At 44.3% G+C, this 25,736-nt stretch overlaps 1 protein-coding gene across 1 annotated transcript in view; it reads left to right on the top strand.

Moving 5' to 3' along the window:
* LOC130873435 (uncharacterized) overlaps window positions 1-25,469 on the top strand; it is a 177,360-nt gene extending 151,891 nt beyond the window's left edge. The window contains exons 2-3 of the mRNA XM_057768272.1: window positions 23,703-23,832; window positions 23,933-25,469. Of these exons, the coding sequence (XP_057624255.1) occupies window positions 23,703-23,832; window positions 23,933-23,949 (147 nt within the window). The 3' untranslated portion in view covers window positions 23,950-25,469. The remainder of the gene's footprint in view (window positions 1-23,702; window positions 23,833-23,932) is intronic.
* The last annotated feature ends 267 nt before the right edge of the window (window positions 25,470-25,736 follow it).

Below are 25,736 nucleotides of genomic sequence, written 5' to 3'. Positions count from 1 at the left end.
TTGAGCAACTGATATATAGGCTCAGTCAGCTCCTGTGGCAATTGCCACAGTCACTCTCCGAAATACTTTTGACATATGTTACGGTTGTCGGTCTGTGAATAAGCTGTCTAGACAGGGCATTTGAAAGTCCCATAATGCCATCTTCATTGGCACCATTGTGTTCAAAGACATTCTAAACATCAATGTGAAGAAATCCACCGAGGCAGACCCAACTCTGGAATTTCTAGGTAAGTGTTGGGAAAATATGACCCCCTCCTCCTAAAATCCCAGTGGGTTCCACTTAACTTTATCCCGGGTGACCAGTGAATTCATTAGTCTTGTTTGCAGAGCACGGGTCAGGAGTCTCCAGCAGGAGCAAGGGTGACATTAGAGCAGCCACATGAGAAGTCTGCCCCAGCTCGGATGAAGGCTCCCCTGTGGCTGTGCAGATGGAGTCCCTTCCCATTGTCTTCTTCAGCTCTTGTGCTCTAGCCCCTCCCTGAGACCTCAATGTCATGGTAGTATGGCAGATTTGTGTACAATTGACTGGGAGGTGTGGCTGGAGACTCAGGTGAGGACCAAAGACCCTCCTTGCTCTCACCTTCATCGCCAACCATCAGAAAGCCCAGCTGTGATCATCTTTTGCGAACAGACACAGCTGGTCTTACAAAGATGGTGGTTGGTCTACCGCATGGGTAATGCCATACAACACGGGCAAATGATCGTATCCATTGCCTGTGAAATGCAGATGACAGGCATGGCAGTGTACACATTGATATAAATGGAGAATGTTCTGGAATGAAAATGTCTGAAAAGATTAGGGCTGGGAAGGCTAGAACACACACCAGGAGTCTGTGAAACTTCTGGAAGCTTCTCTTCTCCCTCAGACCTGAGAAATCTGCTGGACATAGTATATAGCATGCATTTTGTGCTCAGTTAAATATGCTCTGCGTGTTCCCAAAAAGACCAATATTTATATATCATGCTCACCAAGTCAAATTTCCTAACCTACATTAAGCCTGCATGATGAATGGCTTTATCTGGCCTATTACAGTCTGTTAAACCATAAATCCCCAGGCAGGAGAAGCAGTAAGAAAAAAATGCATAACCTGAATGAACAAAGCCACCAAGGGACAAACCATTTCTGTTTAAGATGGTTACAGTCCATCATATTGCTAACAATAATATGTAAAACACCCTGGAAAATCAATTCACTCTTATTTTCCTTCCACTTCAATTTCTATTCTTAACAACAAAACGGAGTGTTGACATAGGAATATCTAGCCTGATATCCCACTTCCCTACTTTATTACCTACATAACGCGGTGTTTTCCAGCCAGTTTGTACTTCTGTTCTTGTTGTTAGGTGAGTCAATGAGCTGATGAATAAACACGAATATGAATGTGCCCTCTATTCTAGGTAGAATGCTGACATCACAGCCAGTTTTCAAGTTAAAAATTTCCCAGACTAGCAAGATGGGTCAGTGGGTAAAACTGCTTGCTACACAAGGCTGATGCTCCGAGTTCAATCCTGGAGTCCATAGTGGAAGGAGAAAAGGGGTTCCCAAAATTTATCCTTGACCTCTGTGACCTGTGGCCCACCCTCGTTCACACACACTATTATTAAAAAAATCTTATAAAAAGTTTCCTATGTCTTTTGTCTCGGGAGTTTTTTTACCTCGTTTCCACAGAAGCTGGTGTTTTGTTCTGGTGGTGAGTTTAATTCGCTTTGTATTAAAGGTACTTAAGTGATGTTAATGATCATCAATAAGGTGTCTTGTTCAATTGAAATTACTTTGCACTTTTTAAGCGTCTTTCTTTGTATTACACAAGCCAGAACATAGAACATTCAAAAGGTGGGGGGTCACATAATTTCTCATTCAAGCTGGGTGCTCTTGTGTGTGGTGCTACTTTGTTTGTGGTCTAACAAAGCTTGCTTGAAGATCAAAGTGCAGAGCAAAGTGACCAGTTAGCCACAGAGGCCAGTTGGTGGTGGCACACGCCTTTAATCCCAGTATTTGGGAGCTATAAACCTTTAATCTCAGCACTAGGGAGGTGGAGACAGGAAGTGGCCTGGGCAAAGAGAGGAATATAAGCCAGGAGGAGACAGGAGCCCAGGGTATTCAGTCTGAGGACTTGTAGAGACACGATACCCATTCTGTCTGAGGATTTTGTAGAGGTAAGAACTAGTGTCTGGCTGCTCTGCTTCTCTGATCTTTAAGCTCGCACCCAGAATATCTGACTCTGGGTTTTTATTATTAAGATCAATTAGAATTCGCACTACACTTGTGAGTCAAGGGAGTGGTATTAGAAATTATTTTGGGACAACGGGAATAGGGCAGGTCCTTCTGGGCAGCGACTCTGTATAGGATCAATAAGAAGCATGCCCAGCAACTCTGGCTTAAATAACTCAGAAATGTGAACGACAGCTGTGCAGAGGCTGCCATGATTGATTCTACTCCCTGGTAACCCTGGAACTCAGCTTCTCTCACTGGAGACCATGTCCCCATCCCCATTCCTGTACCCATCTCTGCCCCTGTGTCAGTTGAGTAAAAGTAGAGTTATGCAAAATTTGGTGACAGTAAAACCTTTCAGAATGTGTAATAAATGATCAAAACTAGTTGAAACTAAACTGTAATGGGTTTGAGGTGTTTCACAACACTCATCGGTGTTGGCCTCTAGGAGTTCTCTACAGCTTGGTTCTGGGAAAATGACATGGACCCTGCACCGTATGAGGTCACACCACACAGTGCTCATGAAGGCTGCCTGAGATGTATCAGTTCAGGTCTGAGACTATCTTAGGAACTGCAGTGTTTTTACCACACATACAAACTTTTGTGATCTGACAAAAAAAAAAAAGACTTAATATTTTTCTTAGCATTATTCATCTGGTCGGCACGTAAGTATGAAATTGTAATGTCTTTGGGTCGCATTGTGTTGGAATGTTTGGTTTCAAGTATTGCTGTTTGAGTCACAACTTGCATTTCATTAAAAAAATCATGAAATGAATTTTGGCTCTAAATTAAGACAGAGCTTTCAACAGTTTCTTAGATGGCCCTAAACATACTTCTGACATTTTGTACTATGTATTTATGCAAAGCAGTACTCTCAACATTGACAGTTATCACATCAAGCTGTCAATCAAATCTGAGAGACGAAGGTACTCTGCATCCCTCGATATCAAATATTCAGTCAAGATTTAATCCTCTGTGTAAAAATAAAACATCCGTCTCATTAGCATGCCAAGTTGCATTTGTTTTAATAAATAGTAAAACTCATATGGATAACTGAGGAATTTATTTAAGATAAACATCGTCATGACTTATTCACAAATGTTTTGTTTTATATTCCTATTACATATCTGTGTTGCTAGTTGTTCTCCTACCATCATGCCCGTATAACTAGGATCACATAAACAGTTCTCTTGCAAAAAGCTGAGTGTAAAATGTTTATGAAGTTATACCCAAGAGTAGACAGACTTTACTGGGAACTTGTGAATAAATATGTTCTTAACAGTGTTACTGGAAGAAAACACTTAAACCCAGGAGAACAAACATGCATGTTTGCTGAGTTAGCTGATGCTTCAGGCTGCAGATTTACAGGCAAGGATAAAAATGATGTGTCTGTCTTCTCTTGTATGAAATTGGTGGCATTCATTAAGCAATTGTCTAGATGTTTAGCATCATAGTTACATAGATGGCTGTCTCTGCTGCTATAGTTATGGAGAACTTGACAGCAGAACACTCTTCTGATTTATAGTGGTATTTTATAATTTTTTAAATGAGTGCAAACAGCATCCTCCGGAATTATATGTTATCTAGGAATAGTTCTCTGGGTTCTAACTTCGCTTAATGGAATCCCTTCCATACAATTCTTTATATATCTGTGGGTTTGTTTGCACATCTTTCTGTGGGCTTACATGTATGCACGTATGTGGAGATGAGGTCTCTTTCTGGCATCATTTCTCAAGGGCCATCCAGTCTACTTTGTTTTTTGAGGCAGAGTCTCTCACTTGGCCTGGAACTCACCAAGCAGGCAGTGATGGTCTGCCAGTGAGCCTCAGAGATCTGTCTGACTCATGCTGGGATTACAGAATAATTCCTTATGTAGGTCCTGGGAATTGAACTTATGTCCTTATGCTTATATGGCAAGCACCTTATGGACTAAACTCTCTCTTCAGTGCCTCCTTAATCTTCTTGACGAGTGCAACAAATATTTTAGCTTATAAAGAACTTAATCCTTCAAAAGAAGCTATTAGAGTTTTGAATTGCTGTGATACTAGGAAAATGCCCTCTAACTAAAGTGGAAATGGGTCTTGTTATACCTGAGGATTGACGTAGTACATGAGCACTCCTCTGTATAGAGCATCAAATCTACCCAGTAGTCCTCATTTACCCAGAGTGACTCCAATATTCCTTCTTTCAGATAGTTGAAGTTGGTTCTCATGGTCTGTGGAGTTTTACTCAAGCCTTGGCTTTATTGAGATTTTTTTCTTTTATTCCTTTCTCCTGTAACTTATTTCCCAGACTAATTGCTATTTTTTTCATTTTTGAAAGTATCTCCTTTGGCAGTCTCTCTTAAAAAATTCTCACTTCAGAGGCAGATGTTTGAGCTAGGGCCTGAGCATCCCAGAGCACGGTGTTTACTGTGAAGACCCTGCACAGCTGCGAGGCTGTGAACACTGGAAGGGTGTCTGGAGGGGAAGGTCCAGGAAGGCCGACTCCAGTCCACCAAGCCAAATGCCCTAGGTGTGTGTGTTATAAGTGTGTATGTTCATGGGTTGTATGTCTATGTGTGTGTTTCTATGTATGATAAATATGTATGTCTATGGTGTTTGTGTGTGGGTATGTGGTATGTCTATGGTGTATGTGAGTGTGCATATGTGTGTGTGTGCCTATTTTATATGTGTGTCTGTTGTTTATGTATGTGTGTGACTATGAAGCATGTGTGTGGTGTGTATGTGCATGTGTGTCTATAGGACATGTGTGTTAATGTCTATGTTGTATGTGTGTATCTATAGTGTATATATATATATATACACACACTAGATGGCGTGCATGTGTGTCTGTTTTGTGTGTGTATGTGTCTATTGTTTGTGTGTGTATGACTATGATGCATGTGTGTGCATGTGTGTCTATGGTACATGTGTGTGACAGTCTATGTTGTTTGTGTGTATCTGTGTGTTAATATGTATAAGTACAGGTATTCACGCACCATAGTATACATGTGAAGGTCAGAGGACAACTTTGTTGTCAATCCTCGTCCTACTTTATTTGAGAAGGGGTCTCATTTCTGCTGAGTATGCTGTTACTGATCTAAGAGACTATCTTAGCTAGAGTTTCTATTGCTGTGAAGAGACACCATGACCACAGCAACTCTTATGAAGGAAAACATTCAATTAGGGCTGGCTTACAGCTCAGAGATTTTAGTCCGTTATCATCATGGCAGGCAGACACGGTGCTTGAGAGGTAGCTGAGAGTTCTACATCTGGATTACCAGGCAGTAGGAAGAGCAAGACCCCAGGCCTACCTTGAACATTTAAAACTCAAAGCCCACTCCCAGTGACACACTTCCTTCAACAAGGCCACACCCACTCTAACAAGGCCATACCTCTTAATAGTGCCACTCCCTATGAGCCTTTGGGGTCCATTTTCTTTCAAACTGCCAGGAGTTCTGGGAATTGCCTTGTCTTTTCTTTTATCTCAACAGAGAAAAGCTAGGATTCTGGCTGCAGGCTACTGAGTCTGGATTTTACGTGGTCCTGGGGGTCTGGACTCAGGTCCTCATTCTTGTGCAGTGAGCACTTGACTTCCAGAACATCTCCCTAGCTCCTCATTTTGCTTTTTGTTGCAGAGATCAAACCCAGGGTCTTTACACATAAAAGGTATGCCCTCGACCGTTGAGCTCTCTCCTCAGCCCTTGGACTTGGGGATGCTGGCCTTGTAGGGCCGCATCACCTAGCTGATGGCCACTGTTTTCTTATCAACACAAATCAATCAAATGAGCTTGATTACTAAATCTGTCACTGGGCTCCCTGCTCACACTGTCACTGGGACACTGTACCTCTTAATAGCTGAGAGTCCTGTGCCATTGGCTAATCACATCAAGTTGTGATAGTTTGACCTGGTGGCTAACTATAGTCTTCCAACTGTACTTACATAAGCTTCCATCGAGCCAGAATTCTCCAATCGCTATTGGCATTGATAGACGTTATTGAGAAGGATAAAAACTTTCCGTAACTTGTACAGATCTTCTTCCACTTGACTTGGAGCCATTAATCAACACTCTATTGAAACACAAATACGAGTTTCCAGCCAGTGCACTGAACGGCTGTTCATTTCCATTTTCTTTCAACTTCAACTCCGAACAGTAAAATCATTTCTTGAGCTTGTTACTTCCTTTTGTGATACCTTCTAGAACTAAGACTGTCTGAGGAAAATGATGCTAACTAGGTTCTTATGAAGCAAGTTCAAATTATTTAATTCCTATATTAATTTTTATTTATTTGTTTATTTTATTTATTTGTTAAAGATTTCTGCCTCCTCCCCGCCACCGCCTCCCATTTCCCTCCCCATCCCCCAATCAAGACCCCCTCCCTCGTCAGCCCTAAGAGCAATCAATCAGGGTTCCCTGCCCTGTGGGAATTCCAAGGATCACCCACCTCTATCCAGGTCTAGTAAGGTGAGCATGCAAACTGCCTAGGCTCCCACCAAGCCAGTACGTGCAGTAGGATCAAAAACCCATTGCCATTGTTCTTGAGTTCTCAGTAGTCCTCATTGTCCGCTATGTTCAGCGAGTCCAGTTTTATCCCATGCTTTTTCAGACCCAGGCCAGCTGGCCTTGGTGAGTTCCTGATAGAACATCCCCATTGTCTCAATGTGTGGGTGCACCCCTCACGGTCCTGAGTTCCTTGCTCGTGCTCTCTCTCCTTCTACTCCTGATTTGGACCTTGAGATTTCAGTCTGGTGCTCCAATGTGGGTCTCTGTCTCTGTCTCCTTTCATCGCCTGATGAAGGTTAATATTCAGGAGGATGCCTATATGTTTTTCTTTGGGTTCACCTTCTTATTTAACTTCTCTAGGATCACAAATTATAGGCTCAATGTCCTTTATTTATGGCTAGAAACCAAATATGAGTGAGTACATCCCCTGTTCCTCTTTTTGGGTCTGGCTCACCTCACTCAGGATAGTGTTTTCTATTTCCATCCACTTGCATGCAAAATTCAGGAAGTCATTGTTTTTTACTGCTAAGTATACTCTAATATGTATATATTCCATTCTTTCTTCATCCATTCTTCCATTGAAGGGCATCTAGGTTGTTTCCAGGTTCTGGCTATTACAAACAATGCTGCTATGAACATAGTTGAGCATATACTTTTGTGGAGAAAGGGGTACACTCATCCATTGCTGGTGGGAATGCAAACTTGTACAACCACTTTGGAAAACAGTGTGGCGGTTTCTAAGGAATTTCGGGATCAACCTACCCCTGGACCCAACAATACCACTCTTGGGAATATACCCAAGAAATGCCCTATCATACAACAGAAGTATATCCTATATTAAATTTTAATGTTGACTTGAATCAACCACACCAGTTTCTGAACTGCATTCTCTTTTCCTGTTGCTCTTTCTATTTCTTTTGAAAAGCAGGATACCTTTTTACAGCTGTATCACTGATGCTGCTGTCTTTTCTTCACCTGTAAAGACGCTACTCGATCTTTGTGCCACTAACCTTTTCCTGGGATATCACAGGAGCTAGAGAAACTTCATAGAAACTTGAGGGTGGATCTTGGTTCCATATGCCCCCAAGATTTCTGGGAAGAACTAGACTGAGACCCTCTTTCCCAAAGACTTTGGACATGAGTCAAGGGATGAATGACACAGAAGACCAGTTTTAGTACATGTCTGGATTAAGTCATGTACACAAGGACCTCAACTGGGGAGTAATTACAATCCCACAGCATTGTCCCTGCATCGCTAGACATATTACACACACTACTTCTAGAATTCATAAAATCTTTATGAACATTCTGAAACAGGGAGCTTTCCCGTGCTCCCTCCAGCCACCCTAGAAAGAAAGGCCTGCAGTGTTTCAGAACCTGATCTCCCTGCTCGTGGGATCTGCAGCACAGCCGAGGAAATGTTCTACTGCCATTTCCTCGTCATCCGTGGGACACTGTAGAGAATCTGACAGCTCCATTAATAAAATGAATCTCCAGAACTTCAAGGCTCACGAAGGAGTGATAGATAGATGTCTTTGCTAACCTTGGAGCATCTGTGTGTGATTGCATTAAGGAGCTGCTAGCTTCCCTTCGGTTTTCATTCAGCAAGAATCCAGGTTCCACACAGACAGAGACCACAGTGTCTTCTTTACTCACTGAAGTTCCTCCAGAGGCTCCATGGGTTCCTGCAACTAGGAGTTATGTAACAAATCATTAAGGCTAATAAATGAGAAAATACTATTATTTTTTTTGCTACATTTGGCCCTTTTATCTGATACCTTTGATAAAGAAAATGGCAGGAACATCACTTAGGCTACAACAACCAGCTGTATTACAGCTCTTCATGTTCTTCTTGCATTAAGACGTTAAAAATGACTTATAGAAGTGCTGCCATGACATCACCAGAGACATTTTCCCACGGGGTCAGGTCACTGACCAGGTTATAGCTGGGCAGGGCTATTAAAGGAAAGGGCACATATCCCAGAACTCCTTGCTTTCTCTGCACCAGCCATCCCGAGGCCTCCACAAATCCTTACTGTTGGAATCTGCAACAGGCTCCCGTTTCTTACTTGGGTTTCTCCAAAGGCTCTGGCTGTTTAAGGAGGCTCTTCACCTTTAAGAGGTGGAGCCTCGCTGGAGGAAGTGGGTCTGCAGGGTGGACTTTTGAAGGTCACAGACCCAGTGTTGCCAACACCTGCTTAGCAGCTTTCTTGTGTTTCCACCACTGTTTTCCAGCTGCCCCGCTGTGTCCTCCCTGCCACCGTGGGCTGAAATTTTCTGAAAATGTGAACCAGAAGAAAAATTTCTTCTTAAATTCTTCCTGTCAGTTTTGAAAAATAGCCAATCTACTTTCCATAGGGTGTTCTTTATGCATCTGAACACATTTTTTTCCACCTCTGGCCTGTCAGCTCCCTGCCCACATAGGCACTGGCTTGGTATGACAGCTTCAAAAAGTTGATTTCTTGCATGGTCTCTGACATTTATGGTAATAGTTATTTCCTTGTTCAAAATTTTGCTGTCTCATTCGAGCTACTTTCCATTTAAAATAGTTAACTTTCTTTTAATTTTTTTTTTGAAATGGGACCTTATATAGCTCAGGCTGTCCTTGCCTCTGTCCCCCTAATGCTTAGATTACAGGTGTGTGCCACCACAACGGGCTGTTAATTTTTTTTTTTTTTTGAGCCATGATTTCATGGACCTGTTTTGATCTGATAATCAAAGTCATTCTGGCTTCCTTCCTGTCATGCTGAACCCACTGGACTCTCGTCCCCAGTGCTCTGACTGTCTGTGCTCCTTGCCTAGTAAGGCTTTGGCGGACTGTGCCGGTGACACCTCTCCCTGTCCTTTCTCAGCTTCCTGAGTCAGAGCTGCACGCCAGACTCTTGTGCCTATCTCTGTTGGAACTGTCCGTTACAAGCTACTAGGACAAAGCGAATGTCAAATATCTAATACAGTGTGTGGTCGCAGTCACTTAAAGATGGTGTGTGTGATGGAAATACAGCGACATTTACATGTTTCTAGAGGAAGACATGGGAGCAGGCTGGTGCTGACCCAGTCTTGGTCCTTTTAAGTCGTGTCTGGAAGCAACTGTGCAGGGCTGTCGACTAAACCTCACAGCAGTATGGAGTGACTCCCCAGTGCCACTGCAGCGCTACATACAGTCCATCATAGGCATAAATCCGCAGAGGGCCCACAACATGCATCCAGCTGCTGTTACCTTGTTTGTTCTCCTTGATTTCAGCAAAATCCATGAGGAAATGAGAAATTGGGAAGTTGAAAAGGGGCAGCAAATATTCTGTGTCAAGCCGCCCCGCGGGTAGAAGGAATGCACCTTGCTGTTAATAGGAATGTTAAGGGAAACGCTTTGACGCTAGAACTGCATTGTTTTTTCTGGGGAGACATGGACACATGTCCACTCACCCTAGGTAGGGAACCCATGACACACTGGAGACACAATTCTGCCAAAGTCCAACCTGGTGAACCAATGTGGTTTTTAGGGTTACTTAGGGTAGCAAGAGTAACTCAGAGGTAGTTACATCACTGGAAAACCCAGCCCAGCCCGGGTTACAGCTAATGGATACAGCCTGTCTGGAGCTCTCTGCATAATTTACAGGCTGCGCCACTGGTCAGAGAGTTAGCACCCAGCAATAGGTAGCACTTAGAGAACCTGGGGAAGGCTTTGTGAAGTTTGGGGAGCTCCGAAAGCCTGGGGAGTTTTGTTAGTTTCCCGAGTATTCATTATTTCCTTCCTGGAGGAAATGTTTCAGTTTAGAAAAAACGGCTTCAAAACAGGAAGGATGGCCACATAGAATTTGTAGAGTCCCGATAGTGCATAGATTTTAGGGGGCAAAAACCTCTACTCAAAACAGAAGCATACACAGGTGTCTGCGTGCTAGCGACTTTGGATAGTAAGGGTAACCTTGCCTGTGCTGATGGCAGTGTAGGCTGCGGAATGGTGGATGATGCAGCAAGCTTCTCTAATATGACACCCAATTGGTTTGAAGTATTTGCATTTTGGGTGGTTGTCATTCTCTCTGTTGTTTGAGTTAACAGAACAAATGGGGCTGAGAAGGTGTGGCTCAGTGGGTGAGAGCTCTTGCTGCACAAACATGAGGAACCAAGTTCGAATCTTGACACCTACACAAAAAACTGGGCCCGGCCATGCGTTCTTGGTACCCAGCATTGTAAGTGGCAAGGACAGGAGGATCCCTAAAGTGTGTTGGCTGCTAGCCTGGCTCGAGGGTTAATGAGAGAGAGACCATGTCTTAAGGAACTAGGTAGGACACCTGACACCTGGTGCCCTTGCTGGCTTCCACACACACTCTAGTGAACACACCTTCATACACATGTACACATAAACCACACACACCCATAAGTACACATACACACCCCAAATAAGTAAAGACCTGAACTAACATGCTTTAATAAACCAATTTTGTATACAGCAATCTTACTAAGTAAGATTACTATGCAGCTTAAGAAGTTCATGGGGCCATGGTTAAGCCACCACTCCTCAGCTTGCTCTTGAATACTCCGTTGTAAGCGTAACATTTAGTAGGAAATAAATATCCTCATCCCACAAAGCCATGCCTATAAAATGACCTTAAACCTCATAACTCACCCTTGCGATGGGAAGGGTGTTGGGAAACTTATAAGCCTACAAGTTAGTGCTGGTGTCCTGGAGTCTCTGTCCTTAGTACCATACTGCGTGGCTGGGGGCAGAGCTTGAGTTCCAGGGACCATTCATGGAGCCCTGTGATTCCCGGACAAACACAGACATACTCCAAGGGGATGTGAAGAGCAAAGCTCTGAAGCTCTTTAGGGTGGCTCAGATAAATAATTGTTTTAATTGGACAGACAGACAGGTCCTGTGACTTCACAAGTTAGTTTTCTTCTCCATTACCTGCAATGGAAACGCATAAAGCCCACTTTTAGCAGCTCCTGCTTTAATGCCTCCAGTAGGTCTGGGTAGCTCTGCCCGCACACATGGGTCTGATTTCTGCCCAGCTTCATGTGGAACAAGCTGAAAGGGGCAAGGAAAATCCAACTGGGTCTTTTTTGATTTTCCAGGCATGATAATAATGAATACACTTCTTCTTCCTTCCCCGAAAGCACCAAGAACCGTGGGCTGCTGTATGGTTTTTGAATAATGACCAGACACAGACTTGAACTATAATTTCTCAAGTAACCTTTGGGATTGCACTAAGTCTGGGCGTCTGCTAGGTGTTCTCAGATGTGGGGAATACCTGTCACCTCTCTTGAAGAGGTGAAGGAACACATATCCAGTATCAGTAAAATAAACCTGGCAAGGGTGTGCATGTGATCAAAGACAAATTGACCCTATCTGACAAATCAATCAAAGGTAATTAAACAGAGGCGATGATTTAAGGCAAGCCTGGAAAACTTTAATTACTTCTACTTTTTTTTTCTTTTCCTATTTTAAATTATAATAAGGATCTCCCCACATGGGGGTGGGGTGGGGTCAAAATGACCACAGCAAATTGCCATTCATGTTTACTGAATATCCTAATGGGTCTGAATAAGTTGGGTCGAGGACTTATTTCAAGTAAGCATTAAGTGTTCAAAGAAACCAAAAGCTTGAAAAACAAGAGAATGACAAACCTGAGGAAGGAAGCAAGATTCTTACCCTGGCTGTTTTTAGGTCTGGTGAAGTGGTTATGCTGTGTATTTAACCCCCTGTGGAGAGGTTGACCCCAGTGCAGGCCCTGGAGAGCAGGGAAGGGGACTTGAACCTGGAAAGGCCCTTGAGAGCAGGGAAGGGACTGCAGCAAAATTTATGTGCTAAGAGGAAACATGGTACAGCACTGAAGGAAAAACCGCATGTTTCAGAAACCGCCCGCCATGTTGATTTTGAGAATGTCATCATTTACTGTGGGTTGTGGACATTATATGCTGCTTTCCTGCATGGTGATGGAGGATTTCTGAGTGTTCAGCCTTGACAGTGCTGTAGACATTAGCCCTCTCTTCCCACACAGTGGCCTCAGGGTAACTTCATCTGCTTCAGTGAGCTGTGGTCCTTCACACACTTCAAACACGTTACTTGTGGTTATGAGGTATGTGAGTCTCGGAATTATAACAGGGAAGGGAATTTCATATGATGAATCAGAAATGCAAGTCATGGTCTGGAGAGATGACTCAGCAGTTAAGCTTGAGCTACTATAGTGGAGGACCTGGGTTTGGTTCCCAGTATCCATAGGGAGGCTCCCAACTGTCCGTAACTTCTGTTTGCAGGGATCCAGGTCTTCTTCTGACATCCATGGGCACCTGCATACATGCAGTGTAAATATACACACTCGGGCACAAACACGTATACATAAATAAACATTTTATTTGTACAGATTGTTTCATACCTTAGGTTTCAGAAAGTAAAAGTAATCCCTTGGGTTGTCTTGAATATAAACTATTATTTAATTTTACGTAATAGAGAAAAATGGTGAGTGTTTCTCTTCCCTCTCCATCAATAAACTAATACACAGCCCCCTCAAGCTCATCAGTCATGAACAGCAAAGTGACGCTAGCCTGTTGATTAATTGGGGATAAATTGATGAAACCGATGCAGGGGGAGAGCCCTGAGTGAGCTGAGGCTTTAATACCAACGGGAATTTCACGGGAAGTCTAGTGAGAAAGAGAGAGCTTGTCTCTGCTGTGCTCACTGGCTGAGCTGTAAATAGACTATCTGCATCTCCATGTTAATGTCTAGAGAATTTATGCTCTAAATTTTTTGTTTCCTGGTTACCCAAAATCTTTACAACAACAGAGACTTATTTACGAGCACTTGCTAAGCGCTTTCCTCTCACGATACTGTCTGATTCAAGCAGCAGTTCCTTGGAGGTAAAATTACTAGCAAAATTTTTCAGCTGAGAGAGGGAACAGAAGGAAGAATTGAGCTGCGGTGGACACAGCAGGTGGTGATTGAGTGGCCTACGTGTCACTTAGCTCACTTCCGTGCAGTCCTGGTGACAGCTCAAGGTCTGCCTTGATTTGATGCGGGAGGAAACTGACCATAGATGCTTTTGTGTTCATCCTCCCCGCGACATGATGCAATGCATCCAGGGCTGGTACTCAGGTTTCTGGGCTCTGAGACTGAGAAGTCTGCTGTACTTGGCTTCCATAGAAACCATGGAACCTGAGCTCTCCTGTAGAATTTGACCTATCGAAGAACTTGGTCATTGGGTTTGCTTGCTATTAACTTTAAACTTTGCAGGTGTATGTGTGTGCATGTGTGTATATGGAAGTTCATGTGTATTCATGGAAGTGTGTATGTGTATGTATATGTGCGTGTGTGTGTATTCTTGTGCACATGTGAACATGCTTGAGGGCATACTTGTATGGGGGTCAGAGAACCCCCTTCATATTGCTGAGTAGGCACAGTCTGCCTTATTTTGAAATAAGCTCTCTAATTGGCCTGGAACTGGCCAAGTAGGCTAGGCTGCTCAGCTAGTGAGCACCGGGGACCTGCCTGTCTCTGCCTCCCCAGTTCTGGGGTTACAAGTGTGTGCTTCTTCTTATGTGGTTTCTGGGGATCAAGCTCAGTTTTCCAGGTCTACACAGCAAGCACTTTGCTGGCAGAAATGTCTCCCCAGTCCAGGAGTCGCCAAAATTGTAATGTCAGCAAGCTCTAAATTTTTAGCTTCTTTTGACAACTAGAAATTGGCTATTCCTAGTACACTCCTTATTGCCAAGGGTCATCAGAATTGGCCATACTTACCAGAGTTTCACATAGTTTTCTGATGATCTCTGGGCTCACTGAAAATTTTCTCCTTTCGCATTTGAGGTTTTTGGTGTAGCATGGTGAGCAGGCTGCCCCTTTCGCTTCTTGCTCGTGGTGCCTGTGGGAGCAAAAGTCGTCAAGATGTCGCTTCTGTCTCATGGGGCTTTGACAGAGAGAGCCGTTCCCCAGCACAAGTGACATTTCAGATTCACGAAGGCAAGCCAAGTCATAATTGGCCCTGTCACCATTTGAGGTTGACACTGGCACCTCGCGTGTTTGCCTTGGTTGAGTAATCTGTTTGTGTCTGAGGAGGCCACACACAGGCAGATGTGAGCTCTGTTTACATTCATTTTCTGCCTGGAAACTTGGTTCCTCTGGGTCAGAGCTTTGGAACGGCTGACGGATTGGAAATTCACTGGTAAAAACTTGGTCATAAAGACTTCCCTGGAGCTGGTTTGGTGGTTGACCTGCATGACTTTCTCTGGGTTTCAGCAAAGGGGACGTCTGACTGACAGCCCTGGCGATGACAGCAACTACGTGAGTGCCACGTCTGAATGTCCGCAGGACACCGAGTCATCCCCTTTTATGGATGAGAGGATTGAATCTTGGAACTGTTTAAAAAGATAGGGTAGACTCTGTCAACAGCATTGGGTGGTGTTGCATGGCTGAAATCTCAGTCACTTAGGAGGTAACTGTGGGAAGATCAGTCTGGATGATTTAGAGAGACCTTGTCCCAGAAAAGACTGAGGCAAGAGGAGGGTGAGAAAGAAGACAATGCTGGTCCCTCAGTCTTAAAATGTGCTGTGTGCTCTGTGTGTGTGTGTGTGTGTGTGTGTGTGTGTGAGACTTGGTTATGCAGTTCTTGAGAGTGAACTTTGTGGATGAAATTTGTGTTACAATATCAAAAGGTTGTAGGGTGGCTGGGAAGACAGCTCAGCAGTTCAGAGTACTTGTTGCAGGAGCCGAGTTTGAATCCCAGGACCCATACAGTGAGTTATATGTGTTTCTACACCCGTCTGTTACCAGGCACTATGATGATTTCTGAGGGTTACTAGCTGTCAACCCAGCTAAAAAACACATGAACTCCAGCCAGGGAGGGACCTCTCAAGGGAATAATGAAGAGAATGGGACAAGAGGGAACTTGATGCCATCTGGGACATCTGTGTGTGTGCATAGGTGCACACATTTGCATATGCTTATATACCACATTCACACACATGCATTCACATGCACCAACATTGGGCGCACCTGGTACACAAACATGTTCCAATTTTAGGATTCCTTAAGGCACTATCAGCATTATAAACACACTCAACTCATCAGCCCTCTGCTATCCATTCATGAGGAACAGCACCTAGAGACTATTGAGGACAAATAGATTTGGTAGGGGAGAAAGAGAACTAACTCAAAACATGGAAGGAAGATGCTAAGCTGCCATAAGAGCAAAACTAATAATTCTCTTTAATATCGAGCTACTTAGACATTAATAAACATACCAAGAGACAATCTTTAAATTGTATAGTGTGATCAAGTCAAACATCTAAAGATAAACTCAGTGCAAACTTGAGCACAGTTTGGGAGAGCGTGTAGGGTTTGTTATGTGTCTGTAAAGGAAGTTCAGACAGCCTTTCTTTCCTTTATCAATACAAAACTTAGTTCTCACCTCCAAGGAAGCAAGAGGTGGTTTATTAGTGAGCCAAACCAGAGTGACCATGGCTCAGGGACACGAATTCAGCTCACCTCTCATAACATGTTCTAATTTGGAAACAGTTTCATCATCATATAGCGATAGAACAATGGAAAATCCTAAGTGGAATAATTGGAAATGCCTTGGCAAGAGTGCCAGATGCACAGCTTACAGAAAGACGGAGAAAGCTCCGCTGCAGCCCTCAGATGCTATCTGATGACACTCTTGGCTTTAGGAGTTGTGGAAGCCCGTGGTCTGTTGTTATATTGCAAAGATTTTGCTTGGTAACCACAAAGGTATTAACCCTAAAATCAGAGGCGGGCAGTGAGTGGGCACTGAGGTAGTGAAGTAAACCTCCAGAGATTTTCTCTCAAGATCTGAAATTTTCCAACTATCCAGGATCAACAAGTTCCAATTAGTCCTTGTATGTTCTTCACCTAGATATTCTAGTTTCTTTATTTTGTGATAAAATAGCGACCAGATGAAACTCAGGGGAAGAAAAATCTTATCTATTTCATCTTTCCCATCTATGTCTGTCATTGAGGGAAGTCATGGCAACAACTCAAGAACTTGAAGCAGAAACCATGGGGCAGGATGCTATTTATTGGAACGAGTGCACATGCTTAGCTAGCTTTCCTATACAGCTCAGGATGACTTGCCAAGGGAATGGTTCTGCCCACAGTGGATCGGGTATCCTACATCAATTAACAGCCAAGACAGTTCCCACAAATATATTCATAGGTTGTTGTGAACTGGGCAATCCCTCAGTTTGGGATGCCCTTCTCAGGTGATGCTAGGCTGTGTCATGTTGACAAAGCTATAGGACAGGAAGTGTGTCTTTTTTGTTCCATGGGGCAAAGGTATAAGCAACATGAAATAGCATTTTCATGCTTAGATGATATTCATGCATGTGCAGAACTCTGCAGGCATATCTAATCTTTTGATACTAGGATAAGACAATCATTTTCAAAGTTCACATTCAGGTACACACACACACACAGGAGAGAGAGAGAGAGAGAGAGAGAGAGAGAGAGAGAGAGAGAGAGAGAGAGAGAGAGAGAGACATCTCACAATGTTTTAAGTAAGTTTGAAATTTTGTGTTGGGCTGTATTCATAAATATCCCAGGACACATGTAGCCTGTGAGGTGTGTGTTGAATATTACTGACTCAGAGTGAGTGAGTGTATTGGGATGTATTGCCTCTTCTTTGTCCATGATTGTCTTAGGGTGGACAAGACTTTGACGGTCAGCACAAGCAAATGTTCAATAGGTGGTGTAGGTAGTGGTCTTTCTCACTTGTTGCTTGGGAAAACTAGAAGTTTCTCCCATAAAGAATTGCACAAAACTTGTCTGGATTGAACAGAGCCAATAGTATTTCACCATGAGACCATCAGACAGGCTCAGACTTGCTGCCAAAACCTACCTTCTTTTTATTTATTTTCAATTTTATCGTGCATGCTCACTGTGCAGATGTGGTAGCTAAGGGAGGACTTTAGGTGTCCCGCACTGTTGCTCTCTGCTTCATTTCCTCTAGACAAGGTCTCTCACTGATTTTCAGCTTGTCTGGCTGGCCTGCAAACCCCAGCAACTGTCTCTAGCCCTGTGGTTAGAGGTGCATGCTCAGTTTTTACCTACAGGGTAGTGATCTGATCTCAGGCCACTGTGATTATTCCTCAAGTGCTCTTACCGGCTTAGCCTTTTCTCCCGCCCACTGTTACATCCACTGTCAATCTGTCTTCTGTAGATGACTGTCTTCTGCATGGGCTTATGGAATGGGTGGAGAAACCATTTCTACCCACAGGAGCTGAAAGTTGGAAATTGAGCCTGGGCAGCTGTGACAGGCACCTTTGTGTATGGTGCTCAGGAGTTTCTTCTGCCAGCCTGGTTTTTTTTCCCATGCTCTTCTTAATTCCAGCTTTGTTCCCAGTCAGTGTGGCAGCTGTTTGCAGTTCATTTGTGGATGACATGACCATTGCTCTGTCTGCTTGTCATTGTAACTTCTTCAAATTTCCACCTGATGGGAAAATCCCAGCCTGAGCTCTGCAAGCACTGGACTCTCTATTCAAATTTAGAATTAATTTTAGTATGCTTCTATGGAATCTGGAATTTCCTTTATGTCCAGAATCACAAAATCACAACATGCTTTCTTCTCCTTCCTTTCTTCTTTCCTCTTTCCTACCCCCTGTGTCTGTCTGTCTATCTATCTATCTATCTATCTATCTATCTATCTATCTATCTATCTATCTACTACCTATTTATCTCTTGTTTTGAAAGAGGGTCTCACATAACCCACACTGGCCTCGAACTCATTATATATCAGAGGATGAACTTGAACTCATGACTCATGATGCTCCCGCCTTCACTTCCTTGTGAATTTGCATTGTGTAATATGTACAGTGTGTAATGTGAAGTATAATTGTAAATATGTGCTTCCCCCAAACAAATATGTGCTTCTCAGCTGTAGGTTGGTGTGCTTCCCCCCACAAAGTCTTGGAATACTCTCACAAAATTCTTCTGCATTTTGGGCAAGCCTGGCCTCTAATTCTGGGCCAGGTTGCTGAGTGTGTGACATCCCAGATGGCCTTTTGCTTGAGGCACTAGACTAAACCAGAAATGGCTGGAACACTGCTCTAGTGAGCTTGGTAGTGGCCAAACCCAGGGTGCAGAGAAGTCTGTTTAGTCCCTGCCTTGTGTAGATTATCAGCTGTCATAAGGTCTCGACTCAAAGGGTCATTCTATTTATTTATTTATTTATTTATTTATTTGTTTATTAAAGATTTCTACATCCTCCCCGCCACTGCCTCCCATTTCCCTCCCCCTCCCCTAATCAAGTCCCCCTCCCTCATCAGCCCGAAGAGCAATCAGGGTTCCCTGCCCTGTGGGAAGTCCAAGGACCCCCCATCTCCATCCAGGTCTAGTAAGGTGAGCATCCAAACTGCCTAGGCTCCCACCAAACCAATACGTGCAGTAGGATAAAAAACCCATTGCCATTGTTCTTGAGTTCTCGGTAGTCCTCATTGTCCGCTATGTTCAGCGAGTCCGGTTTTATCCCATGCTTTTTCAGACCCCGGCCAGCCGGCCTTGGTGAGTTCCCCATAGAATATCCCCATTGTCTCAGTGTGTGGGTGCACCCCTCGTAGTCCTGAGTTCCTTGCTCGTGCTCTCTCTCCTTCTGCTCCTGATTTGGACCTTGAGATTTCTGTCCGCTGCTCCAATGTGGATCTCTGCCTCTGTCTCCTTTCATCGCCTGATGAAGGTTAATATTCAGGAGGATGCCTATATGTTTTTCTTTGGGTTCACCTTCTTATTTAGTTTCTCTCTATGATTCTTCAGAGGGGATTTGTGAAGTAGTGGAGGAAGATCAGACTGTCAGCTAACTAAGGACAGGGACAGAGTACGCTGTGAAGATCCAGGCTGTGGTGGCTTCCTAAAGTTTGGATGCCCAGCTGGCCACTAGACATGACATGGATTGAGTGGCTTTCCTGGGGACATATTAAATGCTTGGTCACCAGAAACAGAACAAATAAGTCCTCCTGTCCAGGTCAACTTGTACCAATGAGTCTAGTGAGGCCATTTACAAGAGCACGGATAAAGAGCTCTAAGATCGTGGACAACCTGAAGGCATTTACACTACTGAAAAGTCTACTCCAGCATGTAGGCTGCCTCTCTGGAGCTTGGTGCTCAGCTGCAGAGCCCCCGCTCCCCAGAAACCCTTTACAACTTTCCCAACCTGGGAAAGAAGTTTCGTGAATCTTGTAACTTTGCGGGCTTCCTGAACCTTGGAAGTTTCTTTGACTTTCAGAGTTTTATGATTTTTTTCTCCATCTCAAGGAAAAGTTCAGCTTGGACAAAATTGATTAATAACACAGATGTACATAGTATTTCACAGTGGACGGACAAAGAGTCTGTGGCAGGAGTCATGATGCATAATTAATAAAAACTCACAGAGAGAAACTGGGGTTCAACCTGAAGGCCAGAAAAGCAAAGCAGCCAGCCGCTGGCTCTTACCTCTACCTCAGTCTGAAATGGCAATCCTGCTTCCTGGAATCTCAGCATGAGACTGTGCCTGAGAGCTGTCTCCTCCTGTTTTATAATCCTCTCTAGGGCTGGGATTAAAGGCATGCATCACTGGGATTAAAAGCATGCAATGCCCGGTTTCTATGGCAAATTAGTGTGGCTACTGGGATCAAAGGTGCGTGTTAATGCAGCCTGGTCTGTAAGGCTGGACAGTGTGGCTGTTCTGCTCTCTGAACTTTAGACAAGTTTTATTTATTAAAATAAAAATGCCACTAGAGAGTCACTTCAGGAAAATGAGACCTCCATGTGGTCAGAGAAGGCATGGGTCAATGGGACACATCCTTCCTCCAATCCAAGTAGATTGGAGCGGCATTAGAAGTATTGTTTTGTGTCTCCTACTGTCTGTAGAAGAGAAGACTGTTGGTGTTGGCAGAGTTGGGTGGGAGTGGTTAGCATATCTAATGGGTATGAGTTATGGTCTCTTCTCACATTGTATCAGATGTATGACCTCTAGAGCACTGGCACCTGAGGAAACTTAAGATGTCAAAGGCTCTTTATCACTGGACACCATGCCATTGTTGGTGTATCTCTACAAAAGGCCTGTGTCCTAGGCTTCAGCAAATGCCCTCTGCACGAACTTATGTGTGCCAGTCTTTGTCAGGAGCTGTGATTCATGTGTTTCACCTGTCTGGTAGTGGCCCTGGCAGATATGCCCAAGAATTTCTTTGAGAAGGCAGTTCAAACATTAATTACCCATTATTATACCAAAGCACTGGATCTAAGATGGATGTGATGTTGTACATCTGTAATCCCTGCATTCAAGAGGCTGAGGATGGAGGACCCAGGGTCAGCCTGGATTGCTGTCTCAAAAAACAACAAACAAACAAAGCAAGCTTATGAGTGCTATTCTTTTCCTCAGTCCTGCAATTCAGGTTCTGAGTAGAGATGCAGAGGTGTCAGGATAAGCTAGCGATGGAGGAGAATTAAAGGGGAAGAAGATGTAAAGCAAACATTGACGCTTGCTTGTGTTTCCATCTACTCAGTGACATAGCTGTTTATGGAGGAAGGAGGGAGAGATGAGTCAGGCCGGTCCAACCAGGAGGCAGCAGCTGCACCAGTCATGTGGATGAGGGGAGTGAGCATAGAATTGGAACTGTTAAGCCTTTCAAAGGGATGCTGAGATGCAGGAGGCAGGTGAGCCACAAAAGCAACACCAGTAAGGACCTGGAGAGAGCAGGCAGAAAAGAAATTCAAATGTGAAGGATGAGAAGATGAACTTGAAGGAGGGCTCTAGAGCATTAAAAATAAAACAAACAGCCAGACGGTGGTGGTGCACGTCTTTAATTCCAGCACTCGGGAGGCAGAGGCAGACAGATCTCAGTGAGTTTCAGGCCAGCCTGGTTTACAAGAGCTAGTTCCAGGACAGGCTCCAAAGCTACAGAGAAACCCTGTCTCAAAAACAAAATAAAACAAAAAAAATTAAAATCAAACAACAAAGCAATGGCCCATGTTTTCAAGACTGCCTTTAGTCAACCGAGGACCGACACCCTTTGAGCAGGAAGAATGGAAGCCCTGCTAGCATCTTCAAGGCATCCCTCCTGCCCAGCCTCACTAAATCTTTATAGAGTAAAAAAATACTAATGGCCAAGCTTGCCCACCACCTGCAGATGTGACAGGCTCACACCTGATAAGCTTTAAAATAACCAGGACGTAAGGCTTGGAGAGGAGCCTGTGTGAAGTCTCTGTTAAGACACAAACAAACATGAGGCAGACAGAATGTACGACCCAGATCATGGGCCAGCTTAGACCCTCCTGCCTGTTCAGTCAATAAGGAAGGGAGGAAGGTAACGCCACTCATGGTCATCCTAGCCTTGCCTTATTGGTGAGCTCCAGGCCAGGAGGTGAAGAGACCTCCTGAGTATGACAGGTGGGATTGTCCTCTGGCCTTCATGGGCATGTGGACCCGTGTGCATGCCCCCACGCACGTGTGCCTGTGCACGTGAATACATGCACATGTGTACAGATAAGCATTTTAAAAAGTGCACTAAAACCGTGATGGCCGTTGGGACTGGGAATAAGGAACACGTGGATCACATGTTCACTCCATAGCATCCATTCAGAGTCCAACACAGGGTGTATGGTTCCTGACCCCAATTATTTATATATTTTTCCCTCTTTCTCCTGCTTGCTCGTGAAACATAGAGCAAGGAGTTCATGCATGTTATATCTACATGTGATACAGCTTCACTTCACATTACAGCAGGTGTGTGAGAAGTGCTTAGTCTCATGTGCTGGGTTACATGACACCCACAGTGACCTAGGTGCCTCTTTAACAGGAAAGAGCTGGGTATGCAGGGAGTTCCAGAGACGTGCTGAGGTACAGGTGGCAAACCACGTGCTTGATCATGGACTCCACCCTCTCTTTTACCTTCCTGTCTAGGGAGAATCATGTCTCTTCCAAGAGGAAAAGAAAAAGCCTGTAATATGATAGCCAATAGATCAGTGAGATTACTTTAACTCAAATAAAATTTCAAAACCTATTCCTCAGTCAGGGCTGCTGCAGTCCAGGGGCGTCACGGCTACAAATGACGAGTGGCCACTCCACCAGACAGCAGAGGGTATTTCTGTCATCACAGAGAGCTCCGCAGTCAGTGGTCTATCGGTTTGGTGTGCTGTTGGCAGCTGCTTTTGTGTGGATGAGTTTCTGTGGATGCTTTGATCTCTGTGCTTCTGGGTAGCATTTCAATTTGGCACTCCAGCCTGGGTGCTTCGTCGTGTGTCAGCTACCCTGTGTTCTGTGCTCTATAAAGGACAAGGTGGTAGTACTGGGCTTTCCATGACTTGAGGCAACAAAAAGAGGGTCATGAGTAGAGCCATGTGTCTCTTGTGTCTCTCACACTTGTTTGGTGCTCTTCTGTCTCATGTGGGAAGCCCAGCTGGGACAAAAATTTCTTCCATGTTCTATATGATCCCTAGAACCAACAGGCTGCATTAGATTCAATCAAGGAATGGACTACGGGCTAGGAGGAATATGCTTAGGGCTTTGGAAACTCGGTGACACACTGAATAGTGAGGTAACTTCCTCATGAAGTCTGTCAAAGAGAAGCCCATGAGGTTGATATCCCCAAGCCATCTGCCCAGCCTTTCCCTGATGGTTATCCCAGGGCAAGGAGCCCTCAAAGAACCTTTTATTAATTTCCAACTGCATTTTGCTCTATTGTGTAGTATTTCAGTGACAGAATCCACTCAGGAGAGTTGGGGCAAGGCTGGCCAAGGTTATCAAGGAGCTGAGTTCTGAGTTCAGGTGCCCACATGGCAGTGGAATGATCCCTTCTGTCCCTTCAGACCTTTGAGACGTCTGGGAGGTCCTAGAAATCACCTCAAGTCTCCAGTCCAGGACACAACTGCCTAGGGGAATGCCGGGACAGGCGGCAGGTAGTGTATCTTCTCGGAGTTTTCTTCTCTTGTCCTCCCATCCTTCCTCTGTGTGTGTTATTTATGATTCCACACAGAACACGATTCCATCGGTCGCTGATGCCCAAGGATTTATTCTATGTTCTTATCAACAGAGATTGCATGGCCTACAAGGTGACGGACTCCAATGTGATCACTGCAGAATTCTCCAATTCCAAACCACTGGCAGTTGGAACGCACAAGCCCCCTACTGGCGAGGAGGCGAGGGAAGCAAGCTGGGAGGAGGTGAGGACCCATCAGCTCTGCTCTCTGACCCTTATCTCCTCAATGATTATATTGTTTGCACCCGTTCTTAATGGCCGTTTCCCTGTGTGTCCTCCTGTAGGCCCATTACTTGGCTAGAGAGAGATGGACCACCTTCTCGGGTCTTCTGGAAGTTGCTGAAACATGGTGAGGAAGGAATGTCATCACTCATAGGATGGAATCAAGAAACTCTTAGAATGGAACTAAGCCTGAAGTACTTCAAGCCCTGGGACCCCACTTTTGGGTCATACTGTTCTCTCTCTCTCTCTCTTCCTCTCTCTCTCTCTCTCTCTCTCTCTCTCTCTCTCTCTCTCTCTCTCTCCTGTATTTCTCTTTTCTTAGTGCAGGGAATTGTACACAGGAACTGATTTAACAGGTATAATTTTGGTCCCAAATCAGCCATGTTACTAGAAACTTAGGACAGTTCTGCCAGAGTCACTGCATGTCGCCTGTGGAATCCAGGGAATGCTCATGGAACTCTTAAGTCCTGTTAATAAAAAATAATATAAGAACCAACTCAAGAGAAGTTCAAGGACATTTATTATTAGCATTAAACACACACACACACACACACACACGAGAAGGCAAAATGTAAATCTCAGCATCTGCCCAGAGGTGGAAGATGGAGGAGAGAATGCAGTCATGCAGCTTAAGTTAAGGCAACAAGAAGGTCGACCATATGGCAAACAGGCAGCTACATGGGGGCGGTGGGGGGAGGCTTTAAAGAAAGCGTGAAGGCTGCAGTGTTCAGGAAAATGGCTCAGGAAGGAGATGGAGGAAAAAAAGAGTTCTGAGTGGTTGAGAAAGGCAGGCACTCTTTCAAAGTTGCTTGGCCACACCTTTGTGAGGGACTTCAGTAGAGTGTGGGATCCTGGAGAAGAAAAGTACATTATCTCATTAAAAGGATAATTATTCCTCTCATCTCTGTAAGAGTTAAGGTGGTCCCACCTTCCAGAGGAATGGTCCTGTAGCTTGGTGATTCAGCTGGGATGCTGGGTACCCACAAACCCACTCTCCTTGGTGATTGACTTGCTCAGATGGGATGCTGGGTACCCACCAACCTACTCTCTTCATCTGAAGGAAACAGTTTTTCCTCAATTGGCCTCTATTTCCACTGTAACAAACAGATTCTGTTCCTAGAGGTCTTCTGAACTGAGGTCTCAGGCTAGGTGGTCAATGGGGCCATGTTATTGGACTAGTATAGTTCTTATCTTTTCATTAAAAATTCATGTCTTTTCTGTTTTCTCAAGTTTGGATTCAGGTGATGGCACACAGGAGTCCCATTGCTTAGCTACCAAAGACTTCTTTAACTGTGGTGCCAGCTACAGTTGAAACACAGTCAAGCTCGTACTACACCCAGGGCTCCCGTGAGTCACTTCAGATGAATGTTGAACTACAAAAAACCATACACCTCACAGTTTGAGATTTAGGTTCTCTCTGATCCTGTAGTTAGAACAGTAGACAATGTTTTAAATATCAAAGGTGGCTTTCAGATACTTCAAATCTTTGGGACAATTTTGGGTGGTTTGACACTGCTGTTTTCTAAGGTCAGGTAGGAGTAGGGGACCAACGACCTTACCAACTGCGTTGTTCAGGCCTCTGTAGGTCTGCCGACTTGAGAAGAGCTGAAGAAAGACGGCATGCTTCTGTAGGGGGGTTTGCAGGTGGGATGTTTCTGTGTCTGCCCTGTAACTATGTCTACCTTACAATAAAACACCTTGCTTGACTCAGCAATAAAGTCTCTGTTGAATTCCTTCCCAAGCGTGTCTTTAGTGATTTATCAGAACATCCAGGAGACCTACAAGAGGTTTTGTCCGCCAGAGATCTCAGCTGCATCAAGCCAGACCACTCCTTCAGAAGTGGCATTAAGGGGCTCGGTAGATGGC

The sequence above is a fragment of the Chionomys nivalis genome, chromosome 4 (assembly GCF_950005125.1).
Source record: "Chionomys nivalis chromosome 4, mChiNiv1.1, whole genome shotgun sequence".
Taxonomy (NCBI): domain Eukaryota; kingdom Metazoa; phylum Chordata; class Mammalia; order Rodentia; family Cricetidae; genus Chionomys; species Chionomys nivalis.
The sequence above is the reverse complement of the archived record's forward strand: the minus strand, read 5'-3'. Positions and strand labels throughout refer to the sequence as shown.